The sequence below is a fragment of the Sebastes umbrosus genome, chromosome 16, assembly GCF_015220745.1.
Source record: "Sebastes umbrosus isolate fSebUmb1 chromosome 16, fSebUmb1.pri, whole genome shotgun sequence".
Taxonomy (NCBI): domain Eukaryota; kingdom Metazoa; phylum Chordata; class Actinopteri; order Perciformes; family Sebastidae; genus Sebastes; species Sebastes umbrosus.
The window spans coordinates 23,879,189-23,907,180 of record NC_051284.1 but is presented as its reverse complement, the minus strand read 5'-3'; the positions used below and the strand labels follow the sequence as shown (position 1 = coordinate 23,907,180).

General features: G+C 40.7%; 1 protein-coding gene and 1 long non-coding RNA gene across 5 annotated transcripts in view; one reads left to right on the top strand and one right to left on the bottom strand.

Annotated features, from left to right (window-relative positions):
* Positions 1 to 27,992, bottom strand: part of LOC119504088 — a 46,369-nt gene that overhangs the window by 15,430 nt on the left and 2,947 nt on the right. Inside the window, exons 2-3 of one of the 2 annotated variants that reach the window (XR_005210510.1) lie at positions 2,873 to 2,958; positions 728 to 1,708 (exon numbers count right to left, since the gene is read on the bottom strand). This is a non-coding gene — a long non-coding RNA (uncharacterized LOC119504088). Of the gene's footprint in view, positions 1 to 727; positions 1,709 to 2,872; positions 2,959 to 27,992 lie in introns of those variants that run through there. The other variant, XR_005210511.1, reaches the window with a different exon arrangement.
* crip2 (cysteine-rich protein 2) lies at positions 7 to 27,709 on the top strand. Of its 3 annotated transcripts, XR_005210508.1 has the most exons (9): positions 8 to 190; positions 16,310 to 16,404; positions 21,866 to 21,923; positions 22,947 to 23,078; positions 23,980 to 24,051; positions 24,177 to 24,271; positions 25,639 to 25,696; positions 25,953 to 26,553; positions 27,009 to 27,709. XR_005210508.1 is itself a non-coding variant. In XM_037796127.1 (8 exons), the coding sequence occupies exons 1-8, from the start codon at positions 148 to 150 to the stop codon at positions 26,018 to 26,020; spliced, it is 618 nt and encodes a 205-aa protein (XP_037652055.1). In that variant the 5' UTR covers positions 7 to 147; the 3' UTR covers positions 26,021 to 27,709. The 3 variants fall into 3 exon arrangements, 2 of the variants coding, with proteins under 2 accessions (XP_037652055.1, XP_037652053.1); XM_037796127.1 differs by having other exon boundaries at positions 7 to 190; positions 23,983 to 24,051; positions 25,953 to 27,709; XM_037796125.1 differs by having other exon boundaries at positions 25,953 to 27,709.

Here is a 27,992-nt window from a genome sequence, read left to right as displayed (position 1 = left end):
GAATAGATGCTCCGGCTTCTGTAAGCGGAGCGCCGGGGACACTTGCTGCGGAGACAAGAGACAAGAGACCAGAGACCAGAGAGAGTGGACGAAGCTCTGGACAAACAACAACAAGATCACTTTCACTCGACCCACAAACATCCCAACATGTCTTCAAAGTGCCCCAAGTGTGACAAGACGGTGTATTTCGGTAAGTGTTGCACGCTTTCATGTGTTTCCACCTTTTTAATTCATACTTTTGGGTCATAATGTTGAACCTCATTCAAAAAATCCATGATTTAGAACAACGTGTTTCACTGTTTTTTGTAACATTATAGTTCATTAATTCACAAATTACACAAATAGCGTGCCCTTTTGGGGTTTAAAGCTGCTAATTCCCATTCATTAAGAAAACACGTTTCACACAATTTGAATTAAAGTATGTTGAGTTGCAAAATTAACAAAAATGCCTACTTTTCAAATGGAGTTCTGAATGTGTGCACACTTTTTGCTTATACTTGTTTTTAAGAGTATCTCAGCATGCAAGTAGGACATTAAAAGTATTTGTATGCCTAATATTGGATCTATAAAGATCAATATTGTATAATATTGATCTTTTTGTATCTAATATTCTCTAATATTGGATGTAATATTATCTATATAATCTAATATTGGATCTATAAAGATCAATATTGCTTTAAGCTTTTATGTTCAGTCGTGGGAAACAATGTAAACCCTTCCTACATTTCCCAAATGAATTTCCCACAGAAGTAAAGTGCATTTTTTTAGGGAAAGAGTTGCTGGCAATGTAAATGATTCACAGAGACAAACTTTGGAGAAGCAAAGGGGTCAATGTAAACAAAAGTACTAAGAGCAAATATTTCAACAAAAGTATTATTTTTAAAGCCTATTTTTTATTTTTAGGGCTTTTATTGCTTTTATTAGAGCCAAAAGTAGTCTTTTTTATAACATATAAAAAGCTTTTTAACATATGTTAGAGAAAACATACCGTGTCTGCACTAAATTCACAAAACTGGATAAATGATTTATCTCATTTTGACACTGATCTATTTTTAAAGCTTTTTTTTTTATTTTTTAGGGCTTTTATTAGAGCCCAAAGTATTATTTTTATTACCTATAAAATGCTTTTTTAACATACATGAGAGAAAACATGCCGTGTCTACACTAAATTCATGAAACTGGATAAATGATTTATAGCATTTTGACACTGATATATTTTTAAAGCTTATTTTTTTTTTTTTTTTAGGGTTTTTATTAGAGCCAAAATTATTCTTTTTTTATAACCTATAAAATGCTTTTTAATATACGTGAGAGAAAACATGCCGTGTCTGCACTAAATTCACATAACTGTTTAAATGATTTATCTCATTTTGACACTGATCTATTTTTAAAGCTTATTTTTTTATTTTTTAAGACTTTTATTGCTTTTATTAGAGCCAAAAGTATTCTTTTTATAACATATAAAATGCTTTTTAACATACGTGAGAGAAAACATGCCGTGTCTGCACTAAATTCACAAAACTGTATAAATGATTTATCTCATTTTGACACTGATCTGTTGCCATTTTTAATTTGTTGTTGTTTGGTAAACATCCAAGCTCGGCAGTTGGCTTTAGAAGGTTTGCTGATGGACGCCTTGCCAAGAGTGCAGAAAATGCCATATGCTGAGATTGCCCACTCACAGATGAGCACGGCAGGCAACATCATGCTGCATCAGTGAGATGAAAACATGTAAACATGCATATATTTTGCATCCTTGTAAACAAAGATGGGGAAAAAACATAACAGCCATTTGAGAGAAGAGCCACACTTAGTCACAGTGAATGCATCTTATATTTACTATAACAGATGTTTACACAGATAAGAGCAAAGCGAAGGATTAAAGGGAGCTCAGGTCATGATGATAAACACAAATGTACATCTATGCTTTGCACATGACATGCACCCTGTTTGGTGTATTTTTAGGGAACATGCTGCTGTCAACCCTGAGTAATCCTGTGTTTATATTCGACCTCATGCTGGGAACAAAAAATTTGTTCTTCGACGCTGATCTTTCCTGCACTTCACAGCACACATCAGAGCTGTCACGGGGGTCAAAATCAATTATGTGAGTGGATGGCAGTCCTCTTATGTAACAGGAGTGGCAGCAAAACACCACAGCTGCTGCTCATCCTATGGGTCCCGAGAGTCAGTGGCATGGAATACAAAATCTGTGCAAATAAGATTGAATTTCCCCTAATACAGATTTTATGCATGTCTGAGTATTCATTTATTGTAGCCTATAATACGCTGCAGCGAGTGAGTCACTCTGTGATGCATGTTGTGTCTTTTACGTAATATACAGAGATGTTATTTTTGGTTGGGGTGTGTCTTATTGGGCGGAGAGCGCCCGGGGCTGACAGGAAGGATGATGAGCGGCTACTACTAGGGAGCCAGCATGGGTGGAATTAACTGCACACGTCAAACAAAAGGGAGGATGGAGAAAGCGAGGGAGGCTGTTAATGACAATATTAAAGCCATTGCAAGGGAGGCTGTGAAACCTGTGACGAGGCATGGGAGAGGTCAGGGTGGGAGAAGAGTTCTGCTGCCTGCAGCCTGAAGCAGCATCAATGTGATGTCAGTGATGAGTTTCAGATATGAGCTCAGCAGCTCCACCTACATACACCCTCCTCTCAGATACTTGGCTCTCCAGAGATCCTGTTCAGGTCTGCAGAACAGTTATGAGGGTGTAAAATGCTTCTGATCTACACCAGGACATGTGTTATTGATAGAGAAAATTGTCTATTTCCCGTCCCCCTTTTTTCCTTCTTGTGGTGGTGGTTGGTGGTGCAGCTATATGGAGCAGTGATTGGCCCACCCTGCAGTTACCCACCTGGTCCTCCAGCTGTTGTTGTTGCCCAATATTGGATATAGCAGGCATAAGTTTTCAACACTTGACTCTCATCGTCTTCTTTACTTCTGTAAAAAGAAAAAACGTCATTTCACTTGGAAGCGGTGAGCCACAGTCTGGGATGGAAATTTTATTGGTTTAGTTTTTTCTTATTTTCCATTCGTTAATTTAATGAACAGCTGTTTTATGGAGGTGATCCGGGTCTGAAATTAACTTTTTTCACCAAGTATTTTTTTTGTCTAGCACTAAGAAATGTTATCTGTACACAGTACTGTACTTTGTTATTGTCATCTATTGTGATTATCTGCATAAAAACACACAATTCAAATGATTAGGAAATAAATGATTGTATTATTATTTAAATACTTGCTTTGATTCTTGGCATCAGTTAGTTAAAATACAATTTTTAATGGTGTATGAGAAGCTTCTTAGAGCTAGTGTTAGGAAGTAACATGGGTCATGATTTTCTTTCTATTATGTATTTTATATTGTGTGAAAACATCTCTGACAAACAGGATAACAATTTGCCTCTGCCCAGTAGTCATTTTTATTGAACAGAGCTTGAACGCACCATAATGTAGGAACCGGTTGTCAACGGGAACCTATTTTCTATTCCCTTCCTGCCAAAATGGCGAATGACCTGACAATTTTACCTGGCGCTGCCAACAATTTACCCGCATTTGGCAGCTGGCGGTTGCTAATTTCAGACCCTGGTTGTGATGGTTCAATTTCACGGCCACTAGAGGCATGTGTTGACTGCAGCCGTTTTCCCAAATAAACCCCAAAAAATGGCACCAAAAAAAGGAAACAGTCGCTGGTGTTAAAAGAACATCTTACTTTTTAAATGTAGGGCTGGCTGGATTCAAATTCCCAGAGTCCACATTGTGGCTTCACATCTGTTAGTTCCTGTGGTACAGAGATGCTTAGAATACACCGGGGACTACTGGCGGACGTGTGACAGGCCCCAGTGGAAACATAGTTGGTCCATGCGGGACACAACACACAGCATGGCTCACTAACCAAATCTCTCTCAGCTCCAGACCCAAATTCAGCTGAACGCTACTTCCTGCGCGTGATAAACTGGAGCGTTGCATCTCTGTGCAGCTAAGTGAATAAATGAGAAACTAATGGAGTTTCTCTTTCTCTCTTTCATTCACCTCTTTTCCTCTCCCTTCAGCCACTTGCTCTCGCCTCAGGCCCTGAATTCCTCTTCCCCAGCTAGAAGGACTGGGGGAAATGGGGTGAGATCGCTCGCCTTTATTTAAACGGGGACACTCTCAAAGTGCCTCATGCATTATAATGAGAAACGACGTCTCCATTCACACAAAGCTCTTTCTGTCTCCGCCGCACGTTTGTTGCTTCCAGCGAGGCGGAATACCTTCGTCCTCTCAGCCCCGACGATACGTTTCCCACACACCTCCTTCTTTATCCCGCTTTTACCCCAAAACATCCACACAATACCTGCTTTTTTCCCTCCCCTTCTCTCCTGTCAGCGCTAGAGTACCCTGTTTTCCACTTGGCTGCCCAGTGGGGCTGTGTGAATGTGCCTCGTCAGTTATGTAACATCATTTCTTGAGTCGCTGCCTCCCGCTCGCTGCCATTGCGTAACCTGCCAGCTACTGTGCACCAGTCACTGAGGGTCCTTTCTCTGCCTTTTAGAGGCACAAATATGATCCCCCTAATGGAGACGACATTGAGCTTGGTGCTGATAGTCAGGCTGCCTCCCACCTCCCATTCCCTAACACAGGTGAAACCATTTCACCTTGCAGCAGAATGACCTGTTGCATAACAGAGGAACAAAGCTGTCTATAGTTCATACAAATGTCTCACACTTCACAGTTATATTCATTGAGATTTTCATTATATCAAATCAAATTTTTTAGGTTATTTATGGCCAGCATTTTTTTTTTTGCATGATTAGGTGTAGCAACCTAGACACACTTCCAGTAAAGGCTGGAGACTGGCCTTAAAAGTTTTTACTGGAAGCATATTGGACAAAAAAACAAAACAAATTCAATGATTTTCAGATTACAAATCAGAAAAAGATGAGTTAAAGACCAGAAGTTTTGTAAAAATGAAAAAAACATGGACTGAAGAATGGCACATAATCCTACAATGCAACTATACTACTACTAGGATTACCTACTAAACTGTAAACACTATTAACCTCGACCAAAAGACAAAGACAAACATTCACACGTTATGGGAATATCAGAGCAGATGGCGACAGCGGAAAAAGCTAATTAGTCATGCGAATTAAATGTTCGCTACGTCGAAATTTATTCAACAAAGGCGTTTCCATATCCCATTTAGCGTATTTCTTTTTGGACAAAGGCAAAAACCACCTCAGGCGAGCGTAAAAACTTTTTAGTTTTATTAAATTTTGCCGTTTTCACACAGATTTTCTACTGCAAAACTATAAAATGCGCATAAAAATATGTGAACAGAAACACGGCCACTGTCATATGGATTGGTGTCATGATTATTTATTCAGCACGGCTGAAGTTTTCTCCATTTCCCGTTAGCAAAGAGACTAACAATAGCCTACATTTTTGACAGCCATGAATTTAGAATTTGAACAGATAATTATAGATTGAGTATTTGATTTATGAGAAGTAGCTCATATATTAATAAAAAGTGACAGCCCTTACCCACGCACAACAGAAAACAACACATGCACTGGGTGGACGTGATGCGGCAGACATTTCATGTGATGTGGCAGACAACATTAGATTTCATTAGTTCTTGTCTTATTTTATTAAAACAATGTGACACGATGAATCCTCGGCTGTAAACAAATACGAGTTTCTCTTCTTCTGTTGTGTTTCCAACAGAGTAGCTGAAGTGGGCAATACAAGGGTCATTTTGAATGTTCCTCTGGGACTCTGTATTATTAAAAAGCACTCGCCAGTATAGTAACCACAGACTGGAATCTCAAGGATTATAACTTTCACTCTTTATCTGTGTGACTTTTTTTACACTTTCAAAGGAACTACTCCACCTGTACCACGTGCTTATATAGACACGGTCGATTTTATTACACCTCCTTACAAGACTCTGATGATTTCACTCTAAGTATATTATGCCTCTGTCATATGATGTCTACCCCCTCACGGGCTGATTATCCAATTACATAGGCTACATCTGAAGGTGCCATTCCAGCGACACAGTCCCGCTTCCTCTTTTGAAGACACGGTCCACTACCCTGTAAGCTAGTCATGCAGACTAGATCTTTTTGAAGTCCCGGTAGCCGGGACACAGTGTCCTGACCGGTTAGAGATGAGATGCATTGTGGGGGCAGAGCGGGCCCAGGGGTTCAGGGAGGGACTGTGGAGAGAGAGGGTGCTTCGCCTGCGGCTGCTCTGACCAGCGCAGACAGGATGCGAGTTAACTGCAGCCCCATTTACGTCAGCCGGCAGGATTCACGAGGTCGGACTCTTTTATTCGCAGAGGGAGAGGGGGAGGGGAGGAGAGGGAGAAAGCCCGGGGAGGAAACCTCGCCTTGGCTGAGGCGACAGACGACCTCCAGAGCTAAGTTTTGCCACGGGGTTGCATCAGCCAGAGGACGGACACGGATCCAAATACATGTTTCCTCCTAGTAGCTCTTTAGCATCCCCACTCTGCACAGCCACTGTGAGCAGCACAGCACACACTGACCCCCAACTAATCAATTCACCACCGACAGGGTCATCTCACTCTCAGTTCCCTCACGACCAGCATGCAGAGGATGATCTTTAAAAAAACATAATTTACTAAATGAACATCATACTGTATTGAAGAAGACTTGAAACTAGCGATTGAGACCATAAACTCATGTTTACAATGTTTACTGAGGTAATAAATCAAGTGAGAAGTAGGGTCATTTTCTCATAGACTTCTATACATCAGACTTCTTTTTGCAACCAGAGGAGTCGCCCCCTGCTGACTGTTAGAAAGAATGCAGGTTTAATGCACTTCCGAATTTTATAGCAACTTATAGACCAAACAATTAGCGAGTTAAGTAAAGAAATTGGTTGTAAACACCTAATTTCTTTGACGATGCCTCTTAGACTAAAATAGAAATGCTTATACTCACTATGTTTAGCAAAATAATTGGGATTATAATTATTTTAGGTGTAATTATGTAAACCGGTTAATGAGAAATTATAGAAAATGTCCATTGAGGATTTTGAAATTGAGCACAGATTGTCCCCACACTCAATAAAACACACTGTGGTTTGTTGTTGTTAAATAATGCACAAGCTGGAAACTCCTTTCAAAGTCACTTCCCCTGCTGAGGTTGAATGCCCCAGTGTGCAACGACTAAATGCCGATTGTCTTTAAGTTTAGTAAAAGGTCACAAATCCTTGAGGGTGTTTTGTACTCCAGAGAACTGAACAGAAAGAGGATGCAGAGAAGGAAACACAGGCTGCTTGTTTTTTCCTTTCTTACATTTCTCTTGAGATATGAGCCGCGTTTTTTTTTTTTACTAAATGTACCTCCTGTGTTTGGGACCGGCTTCGCCTCCTGGGCCTCCGGTCAGTCAGTCAGTTAGGTGTACGGTGTTTATTAGGACATGCAGTTATCACACTGCTGCGACTAAAACAGAAAAACACCCGCGTGGACTCAGCTGTCACTGATTGATGAAGGGAACGAGAAAGAGGATGGGTAGTGTGTGTGTATATATGTGTGTGTTGGTTTATGAGTGTGTTCTGGATGGGTGTATTGTAGGAAGAGCTGAACAGATGGGTCCACATAACCAGAGGGTGCAACGGAACAGAACCCAGCCAACCGTGATTTAGAGATATTTACAATAACATTGGTTACATCATAGAACGTTACGAGGAAACTGGAGCTTAATTCGGTGCAAAAATGCTCATCTGTGACAAACGGATTGAGAATATACTTATAAGATGTACATTTTGATATAGCGATGAGGTCTTTGATTATTTACGCTTCATTAAAGTGTGTTACATCTATTTAAACTTCTCTTAAAGCCGTTAAACAACCAGAAACAGCAGCTTCCGCAGTTGTTGCTACTTCCCCCCTCGTTGCACCCTGATCGAATTATTGAGTGATAAGAGAGCACCCATATGAGATTTCACAGCCCAACCCCCCTGCCGGACATTCCTGGCGCAATGCATGCTGGGAGTTCAGCTGTGTAAATGTTGATCAGTGCTTGTACTAGTGCTTGTTTATCTGTTTTGACTTTTTAGACTTTAAGTAAGATAGAAAGGCTTGCCAACCCTCACGATTTTCCCGTGAGACTCCCATTTTTCATGGTCCTCTCTTGGTTTTCTCCCGGGGTCACACTTCTCCCGTATTTTTCCTGATTTATGATAAATGTTGACACTTTTTTTTTCTTTTCCTTATCTCAACCTGTTTCTGGCGCTGTATAGCGTCTAAAAGCCCTACTGTTTCCACCCTGACGACAATAGAGCTACACCAAATGTTGTTTCCTGGTAGAAGAGATTCTTGCGACACAACGTGGTTTGAGCTGCGCTCGGTGTGGCAAAAAGCCGGCGTGGCGCGGCGCAAGCCATTGGAAATAACGTGTTTCAGAGCGCAGTGGTGCCGTTGTTGCGTTGTGTTTGAAAGGACCTTCAGTGAGTCAGAGAAGGAGAGCGAGATGGAGAGTACTAAGAGAACGAAACACTCAAAATTCACGCCAGAGGGGCGAATTATTCAGTTTTCATTCCTGAAAATTAAAAGTAAAATTAAAAGTAGACCTTTTTAACATAAAAATGTTGTTGCAGTGTACATTATATTTTGCTATTTTCATTCTTTAAAAGTCACCAGAATGCAGGAAACAAAGTCTCTGAAACATTTTTCTGGGGGAGAATGCCCAGACCACTGTTTTGTTTTTCAAATCCTCCCTTTTTTTGAGGTCTCAAGGTTTGGCAAGTAAGACAGAAAGGATGAACTTCCTCCTGACCCCCGAGGGGTGAATCTCAGTCCATCATCAGCTCTGGTGTTTGGGTACAGCTGCCCCGTCGCTGTTGACAATTAAGCAACCGTAATTAAGTCATTTTGGAGAAATTGGCCGTTAATGTTTCCCCTCTGAAGAGCCCTCGTTAAAGTTCTGTTGCTTAATGTTGTGTCCAATTACAGCGTGTTTTGCAGACAGGCTGTCTGTGCACGCAGCGTAGTTGGTTTCACTCCTAATATGATCTGAAGTGTAAGTGAATCATGTCACAGACATAACAACAGGAATCGAGTTATAAGCAGCTTGAAGTTGTCTGATGTTCGTCTATCTTTGTAAGCAGAATGGGTCGTACTCAATGGGATATCACGAGTCATTCCTTTTTTCTAAGAAACTATGTGATGTCGAATTGCATTAGATGTCTTATGACTCTAATTTTCCAGTAATAAAGTTAGTCCTAATTAAGGACTAATTTCTGATGATGACTGCCCCTATCTAATGCTTTTTTGTTGTCTTATAATGAATAGATAATAATTAGGGCTGTCAAAGTTAATTAGATAAAAACGCGTTAACGCAAATTTGTTTCGAAGCTGGTATGAAGATACTGGCATCATATGAAACTACAAAACCAGAGGAATCCATTAATACCAATGGAGGCTAAATAATGCTCCAAACTTACACTAAAGTTTGGTGAGGAAAAACTGGCATGGCCATTTCCAAAGGGGTCCCTTGACCTCTGACCTAATCTGAGCATATTTTTTTTGCTTTCTGGACAATATTCGTCATTGTTTTTTGTTGTTAATTGCTTTCCAGTAATAAATATATACATACATTTGCATAAAGCAGCATATTTGTCCACTCCTATGTTGATAAGAGTATTAAATACGTGACAAATGTCCCTTTAAGGTACATTTTGAACAGATAAAAAATGTGCGATTAATCACGATTAACTATGGACAATCATGCGATTCATGGCGATTACATATTTTAATCAATTGACAGCCCTAATAACAATGTCATTAGAACAGAAGAAAAAGCAACATTTTTCAAAATAAAATACAACCAAGTGAGGGAAAACGGTGCTTTCTCATTAGTTCTGGAGTTTTACAGATGCTCACAGCATGTCTCTGTGCATTATGGCTGAACCCAGTGCTGTGTAAAGTGTGAATATGTCTGACCTTATTAAATCAGAAAGCATGAGACATTCACGATTTAAATGCTTTTTCCATTTACGTAAAAGCACTTAAGTCACTTACTTGACTTTTGAATGGCACAAAGTGCTGTGTTTAGATGAGATGTTGCCCCCCCTTCATTTCCTGACGCTAACACTGTCGTAATGCCTTTTTCGTTGGGCATCAAGTCAATTTCTTTTTTGCACTTGAGCCTGTTTGGTAATTTCCTGGCTCCAAATCAACTTAACTGTGCCGAGGTGGGTGGAGTGCCACAGCTGGGGTTGTGTTTATGCACATCAGGTGGTGCAGTGTGCTCTGTTTCGTCTCTCATTTCTACATGAAATTGTGCTTTGTGTTTCCTCACATCGTATCACAAACATAAGCTCTTATGTGGCTTAAGTTGACTGATGTGCACACACACAGACCTCTTCATAATCACAAAAACACTTTCAAGCCTCCTTTCCTTTGATTAACGCTCAGTAACATCAGTGAAACAAGTAGTTGTAAACACTGAGGCTGAATCAGAGAGAAGAGGAGTCAGCAGCCGGCTGTCTCGGTGATTTAAACCATATTGACAATGCAATCAGAGGAGCCGACCGCAGACTGGAGAGCTTAGACCAGGAATTTACAAATGAAGTTAAGCAGCTTACAGCGCTGCAGGTATCATATGGTTATGGTGGCGACCTCTCACCTCTGACCAGATTCTGTTTTAATTTTTTCGTCATCCTCTCACCCGGAGCTCAGTGTTCCTGCAGTAGCATCGTCTGTTAGTCAGTACTTCATATGAATAATGAAAAGCCTAGTCTGCTCTGATTGGTCATCTGGCCTGCTGTTGTGATTGGTCAACCAAACTCTTCAGACTCCGCTCCAGCTCCGCTCCTACTAGCTGTTTTTTGAGGGCGTGCCAAACTAGCCGCTCGGCAACTATTATGTAAATTTGTTACTTGATGACATCACCACGTTACGGAAGAAAAGGCAGGACTTCAAGCAAGGCGTTTCAGGAGTAATGTTTCTGTGGGGGGAGAGTAACTCCCTTTGGTGTGGACTCTGTAACTTTCCAGACCTTTTACATGCTCAAAAAACTATATAACACACTAAAGGAAAGGGAAAAAACAAAAGCATAATAGTCCGCTTTAACATAAAGGAAATAACATTAAATGTTTTATATTTGGAGCACTTCCGAAGCAGTAACCACCACAAATTAAACCTCTTATAGCTTTTATATACAACCAAAAAACCAGGCACCTGAACCTATCACAGTCATCTGCTGTGGTCTGTTACACAGAACCATCTGAGAAGCCGTCATTGGAAACTGTTTGGAAAAGGGCAGGCACTTAAAAACAAATACTTGGCAGGTGATTGGATGAACCATCTGTCAATCAAACTCTTGCCGAAGCCAGTCGGGAGAAGAGTGGAAACATCGTCTTCCGTGCTATTTTTACTCTTCTTTAAATGAAGAAATACTCTCCATTTCTGATATAACTGACAACAACGGCAGCATTATTGTTTTGAACAGGCCATAAGTCATTTTCAATGGAAGCTGGTCACATGAAGCTACAAACTGACGCCCGACACTTGCCACCGAGTAACGGGGGTGAGTCGTGCTACAAATAAAGTTGAGCTGGTCTCAACTTTTTGTCTTTGTTTCACCCGCTTCTGTTCTGTCTAAAAAAATGCCGTTAGCCAGTTGCCAGTAGCTTCAGACAGGATGCCGATTGATCAGGTCACTAGCTTGCCGGACACAAACATTAGGCATTGAAGCCTGACGAGATGGATTTTTGATATGAGATATGTGATCCCGTGATTCTCATGTGATCTCGTGTGATATCGCGATAATCCACCTGCCGTGCAAGGTAACTGCCAAGATGAGAAGGGATTGTCAAATATTCAGCAACTCCATTTTTTTGCATGCTTTATTAATTGAAAGTGGATTATTATTACATGGTTTCACCCAGGAAATAGTTTAGCCAAGGTGATAAGCCACCCAGATTCTGACGTATCTCATCTCATGATCCATTTAGTTCGTAGATCACAATCAAATATATGGCATTTGCTGTTTGTGGAAAAAGTGTCTCTGCTTATTGGATTTACTTAAATCGAGATATCTCTTAAAGCAGGTTTACAGCAAAACCAGACACAAATGTCAGGTGGGAAGTTCTGCAACTCTTCAACCGTGATTTCCCACAGCTGTCCCACTGTTTACATTAAACCACAGGGGAATCCTTTGTTGTGTGTTTTTGAGCGGAGCTGTCGTGAGAGAGAAAACAGATTGGCTAAAAAGGATTTGGCACATCCTCATCGATGTTGACAATGTAAATGTGAATATCCGGAGAGACTTCCCTGTGAACAGGAGCTTGTTTGTTTACACAAGTGGGTGCATTTACCCTCAGGTTGTTGCCATAACGAGGTAGTGGAGGACTTGGTGGCATTTCAGACGCCTAATTTGTGCCCACACGTTTACTATTTTGGGAGACGGAGAAGTGTCTGTCGGTCCGTAGGTGCAGTCAGTTAGATCTTTTTGTAAAATGTCAACCTAAATGTATATTTTCTGACTTTATTTCAGTGACGGAGGCGATACAGTATGAAGGATAATAAGGATAGAGGCTCGCATTGGAGCTTGGGGGGTATAAACATCTGGGCCAGAGGCAGATCCCCTCCACCTCCCCCACTGTATAACTCCCACAACAGATAATACAGACAGACAGCCTCTCCCCTCTTATAATAACAACTGGCCTTTAAAACAGGGAGCTGTTAAACAGTGGACTTTGTTACTACACACAGACAGACAGAGGAATGAGGACATACTGGTACTTGCAAGGCTCTGACGTCTGGTGTGTTCATGAGTCAGTCAATGACATGGACACACTAACATTGAGGGCACACCGGCAGTATTTTTAACGCCGTGGAGGTGTCAGGAGGTATATGGGGATCCTCAGATTTAGGAGGAAATAAATCACGCACACTTATACTCAAGAGGAGACAGGTTAAGCTCCTGCTGCTTCCATTTAAACATCGCCTGAAGGTGTTTTATGGTTTGTTCTCTAATTTAAAGGGGACATATCGTGGAAAACTCACTTTTACAATGCTTGGGCACATACAATTGGGTATCTGGAGTGTCTACCAACCCACAAACTGTGAAATAAAACATACCCAGTCAGGTTTTTGTGGACTGTTTAGATCAGAAAACATGTGATCCAACAAGCCATTCGATTTGGCTCCCCTTCCTATGTCACATGCAGTCTCATTAGAAAGCAAAGGTGCACCATATTTTTTACGCAAGCCTTTTTCGGGAGGGGGGATTAAAGAGACAGGCACCAAAACGGAGCGTTTCAGACAGAGGGTGAATACAGGTATATTCAGACAGACCGTATGAGAAAAATAATGTGTTTTTTGAGCATTAAAGCATGTAAACATCTTCAAGTAGAAACCCAAAATACAAGTATGAACCTGAAAATGTGCATGATATGTCCCCTTTAAAAGAAACTAGAAAAAGGCAAAATTTACTGTTACTGTTACTTTCCGAAACTAGCAATCCGACACTTACATCCACTTGACGCCGTGTTTAACCAGCTGTGCGGAGGCGAGAAAGGAGCCAGGGTTTGAACTTCTCTCTCTGGCTCTCGTTTTCATTTCCACACAACTATTTCTGTCACTTTTCATGTGAACAACCAAGTGCAACACTATGAATGACTTTTAGGAGAGAGGTTGCATCTGAAATTCCATCCTAACATGCTTCGTACGTTAAAACAGTATGTGAGATATTTCAGTACGTCCGAAACCTTAGTATGACACCAATAGTACGTGAATGGCATGCTCTATCTGGTGACATATTACAGTATGCAACGATGGACACTACAGCAGCATAAATATCCCACAATGCAATGCGGTAGTGACGATAACGTTCATAACAGACAATGGCGGATTCAAGAGTAAGAATAAGATTTCACTTTGCTATAGGCGTAAAGTAGTTTTTAAATTAGTTCAGACTTTCACAAATCATCGTTTTGGTCACATGAGGATGGCACAGGTTACCATGGTTACGTGTCTCCAAACAGCAAGGAGGCTCTCAGGAAGTGACGACATAAATTACAGCTCAGTGCGTTGGCAAAGATACATACTACGGTTTATTCATACAAACGTATGTTGAACGATAGTACAGATATTGGGTATGTAGTGCATCATTTGTGATTTCGGACGCAACCAGACTGTCTGAATTTAAACAATATCGTGTTTCCCCCTCTCTATGATGACCGGCGTTTCACACCACCTTCACTGCTGTTTGAAACAACTATAAACACATTTAATTTCTGACATTGTTCGACACATACAAACTAGTTTTGTTCGAGCATAACCCGACTCTTAACAGTCAAATTGTCAGTTGACGCACCAGTGATAGTGTCCTTTTAGCTCTCGTGGTCGTGTCTGCACGTTTTGTGGCCATCTTTTGATTTAATAGGAGATTATTGATTTTAAAGAATGATTTACTGTCGGCTTTTTACTCAGAATAACAGTATCTTTAAAAGTGATTTAACATTTCCGGCAGTATGCTAGTCAGCATTCCTCTGCTCTCAAGTGTTAATGGGAGGTCACGCACCCCATCCCCTCCCCGGTTGCTCCAGGGCCTTGTTGTTAACCATTTGTCTCAGTGTTTTTTTCTAATTGACAGGGAGAACTGATTGGGGGGTAAACAGAAACCTCTGCAGGGAGTAGTCGGGTCTCCTAACGCAATCCTGAGAAGCTTTTTCCGCACATGATACCCATAACATCATTTTCAAATCAAATTTATGTCTGAAAGAACGGAAATTTGTTTGGCCAAAGGTGAAAAGAATACACAGATGTATTACAAAAATACACACAATCCATAAAAGGAACAGTACAAAAGAAAAGCTGCTACCTTCTCCCCAAGTGAGGCCTCTCAAAATAAAAAGCATTTGTTTGGATATGAAAGGTACTACTCATGTAAGGCTAGCTATCTGTAATGCTTGTTTGATGGACTCGTTTAGAGAGGCAACGATTAATCGATTACTTGTCATCTATTAAAGTACTCGCCAACTATTTTGATAATCGATTTATCGGTTCAAGTCCATTTCTTAAGAAAAAAAAGTAAAAATTCTCTGATTCCAGCTTCTTAAATGTGAATATTTTCTGATTTCTTTACTCCTCTATGACAGTAAACCGAATATCTTTGAGTTGTGGATAAAACAAGGACGTCATCTTGGGCTTTGGGAAACACTGATCAACATTTTTCAACATTTTCTGACATTTAATGTCTATTAAATAATTAAATAATTAACAAATAATCAATTAATCAAGAAAATAATTATAGATTGATTGGCATAATCATTAGTTGCAGCCCTACACTTTTTCCTATTTGAACTTTGGCCATGTTTTAATGTAGGAAGCTATCAAATTCATGTCATCCTTTTCGTGATGTCCATATTTGGTCTTTTACAGTTTTGTTTTTGTTACTTTGTTCTTGATTTTCCCGACAAATTCTTTGAATTCCTTGCTGTTCAGACTCTCAAATCTCTGATGTCTGATTTAATTAGCTTCCTGATAAGACGCTTACGCAGGAATTTGACAGCAGTTTTTGCAGGTTATGGTACATATGGGAAAGCAGCTAGAGAGAGGAAGTCCACGAAGGAAGTAATTGTCTGTATGTCTGCATACATGCTGTTTGCTTGTGTGTGTGTGTCTCTGACTCGGGGCATGTAGGAAACAGACCCCAGTATCCGGCTATTTGTGCCCTGCCTTGATAAGAGAAGGTGTTTCCTCTGCTGCCTGCACGACTCCTCGGGGCCCATTGTGTGGAAGCAGCGTAGATTTATTATTGGAAAGAGTATAATTAGAGTCCCTTGCTTGTCTGGAGGCGGTCTGGGAGAGAAAGGGGACGGAAATGGGGTTGAAGGGCTGTCTGCAGCAGGATGGGTATACTGTAAACTGGGGGAGGGGTGTGTGTATGTTTGGAGGGTTAACACAAAGGATCTGGGTTGGATGCGGGCACCCCCCGCTGCTCCAGCTGGACTGGGACTCACACCACTGTCTGTCTATCCCACAATGACATCATCAAGGCATCCTGTGGTGGTACACAGGCATTCCCAGTATTCCTCAATGGGCACGATGTCAGGATTTCCCCCGCAGGGCCCAGAGATACAGTACAGGCTGATCTTTATTCCGGAGAGTGAAGCAATGAGGTGACGTCATCCCTCTCTGTGATGAGTGATTCGAACGCCACATTATAACACGTACAAAGCCCACTACAATCGATGGCTGTTGTTCATAGTAATGCATATAAATGCTGCTTTATGTGACTGTTTGCACATCTCTTTTGTCTTTCATGTGCAGCTGAAAAGGTGTCATCACTGGGGAAGGACTGGCACAAGTTGTGTCTCAAGTGTGACCGCTGCAACAAGCTCCTGAACGCTGGAGGCCACGCTGAGGTCAGTAAGACGCCACCAGTAACAGAACAATACTGTCCTCTCACTGCTGAAATTACATGCATCTGATGCAAATCTGTCTTCTTTAGTGCTGCAACTAACGGAGAAGGAAAGTACCTACCTACCTAGTTCTGCTTTGAGGCACTTGCACTTTACTTCCATTTTATGCCTTTATACTTTTACTTTATTGTAGTTTCTAATACACTACTAGGGAAAAATCAAAACAGCATAGTATTGCGATATTTTGCGTGGCAATATTGTATCGATACACAGACGTCAAGTATCAATCTTTTTATTATATTAACTATTAACCTCTTAACAATCCGACAGCCCGATGGTGGGCCCGTCTTTCAGAGGTTGTAGCGGGTTCAGTTTTAAAGCTAGAGTGAAGATACTGGTTGATATGAAACTAGAAAATCAAAGGAATTCATTGATAACACCATGTCGTGTTAGCTTGTCAGGAAGAAGGCTAAATAATGTTCCAAGTTTATGCTATATTTAGGCGAGGAAAAACTGGCATGGCTATTTTCAAAGGGGTCCCTTGACCTCTGACCTCAAGATATGCGGCTAATAAAAGCTTATGTACTTTTACGTAAGTAAGAATTTGAATGGGGGACTTGAAATGCAGTATTTTTACCTACTTAAAAGAACTCAATACTTATTCCATAGCTTGCAACTAACCATTATTTTCATTAGCAATTAATTGTAATTATGTCTGTTCTTTTTTTAATTAATTGATTAGTTTAGTTGAAGCGCTTTAAGAACATAGTGAAGTTACAGTTCCCCAAGGTGATGTCTTCAAATGGCTTGATATGTTTAAACAACAGTCCAAAATTTGAAGTGATATACGGGTTCAGCTTCTTGCTTAAAGGCACATCTGCAGCAGAGGTTTAAACACAGACTACTTATTAACAGTGTAAATGAATGGAGACATTTTAAAGGCAAACAGGAAGGCGGAGATGTGGGTTTTAACTCTGTAACTGGGGCAATGACATGCGCTCTTTCTAGTATAGTAGCAGTGTGCTAGGAGCACGTCACCAGCATTGCCTCGGGTAGGAGTTCACTTCCCACTGAGTCCATTCATGCTAACATTATATGCACTCAGTGTGATGCTGTGAAGCACTCTGTTCACCAAATGGCTCTTCGGAATTGACTTTATGGACTTTTCTCTGTTAATGCAAGTTCTATTTTAGGTAGTTATGTCGTTTTTTTATATGAAATAGCAGTGCAGTTGTGTTGATAACACAGGGTCAAAGGCCAACAAACTCCATGCCATTGTTTCTTTACAGTTCATTGACTGTTGTTGTGAAATTTAAAAGGGGGAAGCTAGTGCTGTCTGGTCGTGTATTGACTTATTGACAGATTGTCTCCACATGGGATCCTCAATGAAAAATGCTAACTGTGTCATGTGGCATGTCTATGCTTTTAGGAAATTTAAAAATTGCTTGTTTCAGTGTTTAAAACTGAGAGATCCTAGTTCTGTAATCTGAACACAAGGATAGTGTTTATGTTTTTATTGAGAATGGACAACTAACAACAACTAACAACAATCGCCATTTTTCCTCTTGTACTAGTTAAATGACCACGTAATACAGTTCAATGTCCGTTCTATTCCTATTCTGTTTCTATGGTCTAGACACTTGGTGGTGTAAGGACTACATGCAGGGCTAGTTTGTGAGCTACTGTAGCTGGAGAGCTAACAGCCAACACACAAGCCACCCGGGAAGATGGTTGTGTTACTCTGAAAACAGAGCAGCGGCGAAGTGCGGCCTGTGGCGAGCTGCCATGCAAATGTCTTTGAAAAGCTGCGGCGGCTGCTCCTGAGCTCAGCGAGCTGCGGCCTTTGATTCTGCGACGAAGTACAGCCAAACTAGAAGTATGGAAAAGTTTAACTTTAAGTGGTGAAGTGCAGGCAGAGAGGACCGGCAGCCACATTTTGACCTATGACTTATGAATTTCTTCCCACCTGAAACACATGAACACACCACCCGGCCACAGAAACATTTTATTATTGCAGCGAGCTGCACTTCACTGCTGCCTGGTGTGTTTTCGGCGTTAGTCGCAATAGCTGTTCCGAGCTCCTCTCTATTTTCTCTGTTCTGTGTCGTTTACTCCCCCATGTTTGTTCTCAGGATTAACGTCATTTGAAAGAAGAGACATTTATTGAAGAGGAGGATGTTATTGCACCATCGACTCCTGTCTCACAAGTTGATTAGATAATAGTGAATGGTGCCACTAATAAGCAGCTTCATTCCCCCAAAGGTCAGCACAATTGAGATGGTTTGCTATTGGTCAACGGTTGCAATCAATTTCGCCTTGTTGAGCTTCACCCCAGCGAGCAAATCCACTGATGAAATTTTGGCATTTTTAAAAGCTGGTGTGACCGAGCATTTAGACTAGAAGAGGGTCTTTTCAAGTGGTTTTCAGTGGGTAGAGATATGAAGTCCTTTCATTTCACTTCACAGAACTTGTGCATTTTTACACAGGAAATTGCTGAGTGCATGCCTTTTTTTCCTGCCTTGTTGTGCGTCTGGTTGCATCTGTCAATATGAGTCGTCCTTGTGGGAATTGTAACCCCCTTGGCGTTACAGGATGAGTTGCCTTTTTTCCTCTCTATTACATAATCACAGCGTCGCAGTATCCCGTCTCAGCATAGATATATTCATGACCCAGCCAACGATTCAATCCTCACCCTTCTCTCTGTAAATGGGTGCTCCTCTCTCAACACAAAGAGGATGTGATCTCAGCGTCTTTGTACACAAAAGCAATTTCCCCGCAGACCCCAAAAGGATGCTGCTCTGCTGTTTAATCTCTGCATGATTACAGTAATGTAGTCACACAATCTCTCTGAGGCCCCGCGCTCTCTCTCGGCCCACCATCCTCTCTCTCTCTCTCTCTCTCTCTCTCTATGGACGGCATCCAAATCCTGCCCCGGGCTGCAGCACCGTGCCACGAGCCTGACTTTAGTAGGCAAAAAACTCAATACTCGATCATCGTCATGGAAACAGAGGGAGGTTGAGAGACGTTACAAATAAAAAAACAACTAATGAAAGCATGTAAAGGGAGCGTGGTTTTGTTGGGGAGGGTGTTTGATGTCATCTCAGGCCTGGTATGCAAAAGGTTGCGACCCTCAGAGAAGTACTGACTGCTTCTTTAAAAGGAGTCGCGGGAAGGATGGAGCCCACTGTGGCCTGTCGTCTGTGGGCCGAATGAGGGCAGCAGCTTCCCGAGGCCGATGGCAGAGAGCCAGACTTGGAAGGAAAAGGTGAAAAGGCTTCGATGTTGACCTTAAAAGATCAGGATTGTATTAAATTGCAGACTTTCTTCTCAGATTCATAATGCTGTCAAATCAGGCATGACATTGTTGAATCACTGGAACTTAATAGGAAAAAGAAAAGGATCAGAACCTGGCACCTACATTACCCACAGTGCATCTCAACCGCCGACAGTTTGGTCGGAGATTTGGATGTGTTAAACTAGTAGCAGCAAATGTAGCCTCGAGCCTCTAGCTTCAAGCAGAGATGAGGAATGTAGCGCGCTACAGAGGTCTGGTAAGCTCACTTCTTTCTAAAGGCCCAGACACACCAAACCAACATCAAAGAACTAGCGGCGACAAAGGCCTCACGTCGCCTGTGTCTCGGCCAAAAAGTTGCTTGAACACACCGCAAAGACTACAGCCGACGGCCAACTACCACGTACACTCTGCGCCTGCGTGAGATGAAATAACTCTCCACACCAGCAGGTGGCGGTAGTCTGTGTTCGTCATTCAGAAAGCGAAACCGGAAGACCGAGGACGGCGGATAAACAAGCCGTTGTTATGATACGAACATGAATCAAAGCGGCGTTCAAATACCCGTGTGTTAGAATGATCAGATAAGATGAAGATGAAAAATGAGAAGAGCCTTCTGTGTTTTTCCTCGTCGGCTTGCTTTCCTCACTTCCGTTTCTCTTCTCATGCACTGATTCGTTTAAGCTGGACAGCCAATCGGAGTGATTTCTCTCACCGACGGGCTCCACCGCCGATTCAACATGCTGAATCGGCTGAAAAAACTCAGACAAGGTCAAACTAGAGCCGACGGTGCGGGACACACCGCAAAAACTAGGCTGACAAACGCTCATCGATGGCCCAAAATTGTGAGTCGGAGCCTTAATTCCACACCCCGAGATTTGCACATGTGCCGTAGTCCTCCCCAAGATCCGACTTTTAATGTGTAAAATTGGTGGACTTCCCCTTTAGGAAAAATATATTGCCGTTGCACAGCACAGTGAAATATACTGGATACCTTTTACTTCTTTCGGCCTCTAAAAAATCCATCAAATGATACACTGTCCGGCCTATAGCCATAACTTGATAGCATCTATTAAATTTCCTGAAAATAGCTACCTGCTAAGAAGCAGAGGTCAAAGTTAATCCACATCCATTCTGGTCTGAAGCCGGGCAAAGTGAGCGAGTCGACGTTGAAGCAATGGGGCGTTGAGATTAAGATGACGTCAGAAAAGAAAAGATGGGGAAAACAGATTTCAATGTCAGGATGTGGGAAGTGAACTGCTGGGAAGAGAGTGGGCTGTGAAGCGATGGATAATCCATTTTTAGGGTCCCTCTGCCTCACAGCCAGAGCCACAGCGATACTGTACGGCAGACTGTTAACAGACCGCTCAGCTCACTTGACAATGAAGCCCTGTGTCCAGTCCTGAGAAAGTCATCAGTGCTTAGTCACGGCAGCGGCGGCGTCCAGACCTTCACGGATCTCATAAATGTCAAACAGAGGAAGTGTGAGAGGAGAGGAGTGCGTGGCTGCTTCACCAGTAGCTGATCCTGTCACGGTTAATGCATTATTAAAGGTGAGAGAGCAATCCTTTTTTTTCCCTGCTGCACCGTCTTCTGAGGCCAAAGCAGAAGGGATTCTGGGTAGTATGTCCCTTTTGTTACGCCAGTTTTTCCCGTACCACCCAGGGCCTGGCGTCTTGCCCGTGCCATTCGCTTGCTTTTTCTCTTCTATGGGCATCAGGCTCTGGACCAGTAGCCACCCTGCCCTCAGCCCTGATCCCCCTATCCAAGCTCGTCACATGCTCCTGCAGGGACCGCAACATTCCCAGCATGCATCAGCGACAAGCCATCTATGTCTTAGACTGAGTGGCGGACCGTCATGGGGGTACAGACCCGTAGGTTGCACTGAAGTGTGAATTCATCAACAGAGGCCTGTTTCTTGGATACAGCCGGCGTCATTATTATGTGTTGAGATGGAAAAAAAAAAGGCTCGTCTCCGTTTTTGGACTCAATCTCTCCATCTCCTCTCCAAAACCAAAATAAATTATGTCAGAAAAAAGTGTGAAAAATATGATTTCCCATGCCCGTCATGCTTCTATTTTCCCATTTGCGTCACAAGGTTTCTTTTTCCTTACATGCCCATTGAGTCAGTTTATTTTATCTGTATGTCATGGTGTTTCTATGTCTCTCCCGCAGCATAATGGACGGCCCTACTGCCACAAACCGTGCTATGCTGCCCTCTTTGGGCCAAAAGGTAAAGTACATGTACATTTATTCAACGTAAACTACTTCACATTTACACTGTTTATGCATCTTTACTCAATTTTGTTTATAATTTCTTATTGCATCTTAACTGGATGTGTTGTATACTCTTTTGTAGTGTGTCTTAGCTTGTTTATGTTTTTATCTATTGTTGTAATAATGTTTTTATGCCACTTTGTCTCTCTTGAAAAAGATTTTTTAATCTCAATGAAACTTTTACCTGGTTAAAAAAAGGAAAATTTAATAAGTTATATGCCTAAAAAATACTTATTCATCAAGTAAATACATAAAGAAAATTCTTAAATTATTACATAAATAGATAAATAATTAAATTAATAAATAAATTTCAATTTTTTACAAAACTACATTTATTTATTTATGTATTTATGTGTATGTATATTGATTGCCTGGTACTGATGTTAGCTAGCTGCAATATCTATATTCTACCAATTACCAATATTTATTTATTTAATTATGTATGTAGATATTTATTTCTGTATTAATTAAATCTTTTTGCATTGTATTTATTAATTAAAATATGTATTTATTGATTTATCTATTTATTTAATTATGTATGTAGATATTTATTTCTGTATTAATTTAATCTTTTTAAAATTGTATTTATTAATTAAAATATGTATTTATTGATTTATCTATTTATTTGATTATGTATGTAGATATTTATTTCTGTATTAATTTAATCTTTTTTAAATTGTATTTATTAATTAAAATATGTATTTATTGATTTATCTATTTATTTAATTATGTATATAAATATTTATTTCTGTATAAATTTAATCTTTTAACATTTTATTTATTAATTAAAATATTTATTTATGAATTAATTTCTGTATTTATTGATTTATTCACTGAATCTTTAGTCTTCCATAAAGTTGTAGGCTAAGTTAATTATAGTAGTTTACTCAGATCTCAATGCCATATGCCAAATGAACATTTCATCTCTTTTTTTGAAGTCACTTCTGTTTTTTCCCCTCCTCTACTGAACCTTTTTCAGGTGTGAACATTGGTGGCGCCGGCTCTTACGTGTACGATACTCCAGCCAACAACAACGCGTCTGCTACTAGCGTGGATTCAGCCCCCAAAGCTGAGGAGAAACGAGTGTTCGCCCCCAAGGCAGCACCGAAAGGTAAACGAGAAGCGTGTATTCATACTGAATGTACAGTGAGTTAGTGAATCTATCAGTCAAGTGTTGACTGGAAAGAAAAAGCTAGTCGATAGGGGCGTTTGTCCCTCAAGATTTCAGTTTCTTAGGTTGGAAGGAACACTGCTGCTGACTCAATGATAAGAAACAGTCTTTGGGGACTTGAGGAGACGTGTTAGATCGTGTGTTTGTGTGTGTTCTGGGAAATCCCTTTCAGCAGGAACAAAATCATTTATCTGGTGTTTTTGGTCATTTAATCTCTGCTGTGCAGTTTTCAGTTAATGACGGTTTTCTAATTACTTGGTTGTTGAAGACAGAAAACTCTTTTTTTTTTTAACTTTCTGCATCTGAATCCTTTCAATGTGTGGGAGGTTAAAATTTGGAACAGCTCAGCAGATAACATTATATTTTTGGAATATTTTACAGTTTTTAAAAACAGGTGTAAAAAATGTTATGTGTTATGTTTTGAGTCTATGCGTAGAATTTAATCTGTTTACTTTGTTTGTTTTTGGTGAAAAAAATGTGTTATGTGTCGGTTGCTTTATCACAGAGTAAAACCAAACCAGTGTCTTTGACCTTTGGCGCCACCTGCAGTCGCCAGAACAAAACTAAATGTTTGCTAAACATCCATCGACTCCCATGATTGGCTGTTGGGAGAGGGAGTGAATATGAAGTGTTTTAACTTGGCAACCAGAACAAATTAGCCTCTTTACTTAAGAATTCCCTCTTGAAACATATACAAGCTGTTTGGCTCAATTTCATTTTTACACCCCTACATTATTAGTAAACTGGATTTCACACCTAACTGGGAAGATTAGTGGTCATTTATTGAAACTTTTTTCCGTTGCCTTCCAGTATTGTAATGAAAGTGTGTTTAATGTTTCAGCAGCTGGCAGCATCACCACCTTTTCAGGAGAGGCCAACCTGTGTCCCCGATGCAGCAAGAAGGTGTATTTTGGTGAGTAGTTCCACACTTCCAGATGAGGGGGAAAGATGTTGGCGGAAAAGGTGTGAGCCTGCAAAGTGGTTGCCATGGTGTCTCACAGGTGTGTGTGTGTGTGTGTGTGTTTTGTCACAATATAGCTGAAAAGGTGACATCGCTGGGTAAGGACTGGCATCGACCCTGTCTGCGCTGTGAGAGGTGCAGCAAGACTCTGGCTCCTGGCAGCCACGCAGAGGTGAGAAAAAAAGAAGTTAGAAAAGGTAGAAATAGATAGAAAGACAGACGACTAAAGTCTACTTTTACAATGCCTACAAAGTTCAACAGTAGAGGTGTTAATTCATTTGTATTGTGTTTTAGCATTGAGGTCATACTTAGTGGTGGTGTTGTGCTGCTGGACTGCAGAGGAAACACCTCTCAATATAACGTAGTCTGGTACAACATCACCTTTAACTATGACCTTTATAATTAACATATAATTGAATTTACACATTTTGACAAACTGAACATTACCAGCTTCGTAAAGATGGTTGTTATGGCAGGGCTATTAAGGTATCGGACTGCATTAGATCGTACTGGTGTACCTAATAAAGTGGCCACTGAGTGTATAATGCTCGATAAAAATTACAAATGAGGGAGTGCTTCTTGGAATTGACAGCAATGTGATCCACGTGAAGGAAACCAATGTCCACAAAATAGGGATGAATTCCCCAAAAAGTCAAGGTACAAAATTTAAAAAGTAGGGCTGTCGAAGTTAACACATTAAACGCGAATGCGTTTTAACGCCACTAATTTCTTTAACGTATTTATACAACTTGCGATTTTTAGATTGTAGTGGGCTCAGTTTTAAAGCTAGAGTGAAGATGCCGATATCATATGAAACCAGAAAACCTAATTAATCCATGTCATACTAGCTTGTCGCGAAGGAGGCTAAATAACGCTCCAAACTTGCACTAAAGTTTGGTGAGGAAAAACTGGCATGGCCATTTTCAAAGGGGTCCCTTGACCTCTGACCTCAAGATATGTGAATAAAAATGGGTTCTATGGGTACCCACGAGTCTCCCCTTTACAGACATGCCCACTTTATGATAATCACATGGAGTTTGGGGCAAGTCATAGTCAAGTCAGCACACTGACACACTGACAGCTGTTGATGCCTGTTGGGCTGCAGTTTGCCATGTTATGATTTGAGCATATTTTTTATGCTAAATGCAGTACCTGTGAGGGTTTCTGGACAATATCTGTCATTGTTTTATGTTGTTAATTGATTTTCAATAATGAATATATACATACATTTGCATAAAGCAAGCATATTTGTCCACTCCCATGTTGATAAGAGTATTAAATAATACAAATATCCCTTTAAGGTACATTTTGAACAAATAAAAATGTGCGATTAATTTGCGATTAACTATGGACAATCATGCAATTAATCGTGATTCAATATTTTAATCAATTGACAGCCCTAGAAATGAGAAAGAAAACAAGGGAATGACTGGAGAAAAATGGAAAATCAACACATAATTCATGTGCTTCTCTTTGTCTTTTCAACCTGTCTGCCTGCCTTTCTATTGTGTTTAATGTTTATATTTTTTTACATTCCAGCATGACGGCCAGCCCTACTGCCACAAACCATGCTATGCTGTTCTCTTCGGGCCCAAAGGTAACCGCTAGGTGGTGCTGTCAACCCACCAATTATCAGCTACACTTGAAACAGAATGTGAAAATGTCTGAGCACTTGATCCTCGCTGCTGCACACGATGCACACAACAACTTGTTACTCAAGAGTTATTTCATCATAGCTTTGTGCAGCTTCTTGAGGAAATGTTTTGCAACCTCTCCTGCTCATGCTGTACCTCCTCTCTTCCTCTCTGTTAACCCCCCTGACACCCTCTCGCTTGTCCCTGTGGTTTCTCCAGGCGTGAACACTGGTGGTGTTGGCAGCTACATCTATGAAAAGGAGCCCAGTGCAGTGACCCAGCCTTGAACCTTTTTGTCCCCTCAGCTTCACCCCTCTTCTCTACACAACACTGACCATCAATCACAGTATTATTTGTAGCCTTCCTCCCACCTTGTGCGTTCATACCTGAGACAACCAACAACCTTTTCTCCTTTATTCTGACCCGCTCCCAGCTGATTTAGCACCACGAGGATATATGTATTTGCTCCGGGAGAGCCGTTATTCCCACAGGTTGTTACAAATAACTGCAACCATTTTTTTTGCCACATTTAATAAATGTACATGAACACATTAGATGTGACCACAGTAAAATACCAAGGTCTTATATTTCAATTTTGTACCCTGAAAACAGTGTGATTGTGAAATGCGATGAGAATGATTCCGGGTGTGGGAAGGTGCATTGTGGGTAGAGGTGCAGCGCGTTGAGGAATTTACCTACTGCTGCAGGTACAGGCGGTGCTAAGAAGGGGCACGTTGCCAACAAATCTGTATTTTACAAATGCCATATTTACATTTTGGCTGCCTGACAATATTCCTTATGTAAGAAAAAAGTAAAAAAGGTGGGAAGTGGATCTCTCAGGCGACTGTTACGTGATTTTCAACACATCCATGAGGCTGTATTGAGTCAAAATGAATTTAATAACCTCTTTAATGTCAAAAATCTGGATAATGTGCTAATAAATAACACACATTTTTTAAAATGAGGCAGAATGACGTTTTGCGGAGGGAGGGCTGTGGTTTGCCAGAACAGAAACATGTATTTATTGCTTCAAATCAAGTTGTTTAAATTTAATTTGCCATCGTACTACTACCCTTTATGGGAATGATTATGAAGGAGGTCAAACAAGGCAATGTAAACTGTATAAATCTCTAAGATCAACACGTTTATGGTTAATTTCAAATAAATAACCCTGCTGTTATTTTCCGAGAGATGACGCACTATTTGATATTTAAATTTTGGCTGCCTGAAAATATTCTTTATGTAAAAAACAAAGTCCCAACATATTATAAAAAGGTGGAAAAGTGGATTTCTCAGGCGACTGTTACGTGATTTTCAACACATCCATGTGGCTGTATTGAGTCAAAATGAATTTAATAACCTCTTTAATGTCAAAAATCTGGATAGTGTGCTAATAAATAACACAGATTTTGCGGAGGGAGGGCTGTACTTTGTCAGAACAGAAACATGTATTTATTGCTTAAAATCACGTCATTTAAATTAAATTTGCTATCGTACTACTACCCTTTATGGGACTGATTATGAAGGAGGTCAAACAAGGCATTGTAAGCTGTATAAATCTCTACGATCAAGATTTTTATTGTTAATTTCAAATAAATAACCCTGCTGTTACGTTCTGAGAGATGACGCACTATTTGAAGTATTTCTTTTTTTGCCATTAGCAGAAACAGTAGCTTAGCTTGTAGAAAACGCTGCAGACAAGTCATTCTGTAAGAATGTGCATCCTAGTATTATTGTACGACTGTTACTGTGTTTGTTTAATACCTGTTGTACGCCGTAGGGCCTCGTAGACGCCGCAGGGCTCACTGTTTGTAGAGCTGAAACGCTGCACTTCAGCCCTGCCGCATTCGTCTTTTTAATCCCTTGAATAAATATTTCAGAAACTCTTCATCTGTGTTATTACAATTATTATTCCAGCAGACTTTTGAACTCCTTTTTGTGTTCATGAATTGCAATAAACAAAACACTACATGTCATGTGAGTTTGTGGATTTCTTGTCTAATTATCAGTTATTTCACCGCACTATAAACGTCTTCAGATTGAAGTCTTGTGATAGAGAGAACGGGAAACTGATGTGTCACTCCCCTAATGAAAAACTAAGTCTAGCTAGCCTTTAGCTTCTGTGAAACGTCATTTCAAAAGCAGAGCCGTTAGTGAGCTTTCCCTGAATGAATCACTTGGCTGTCATAACTAATGCAGCATGTTTTATGAGGCAGAAAAGCACTCAGTGATACAATCTGCACTGCATGTGGGAATGCT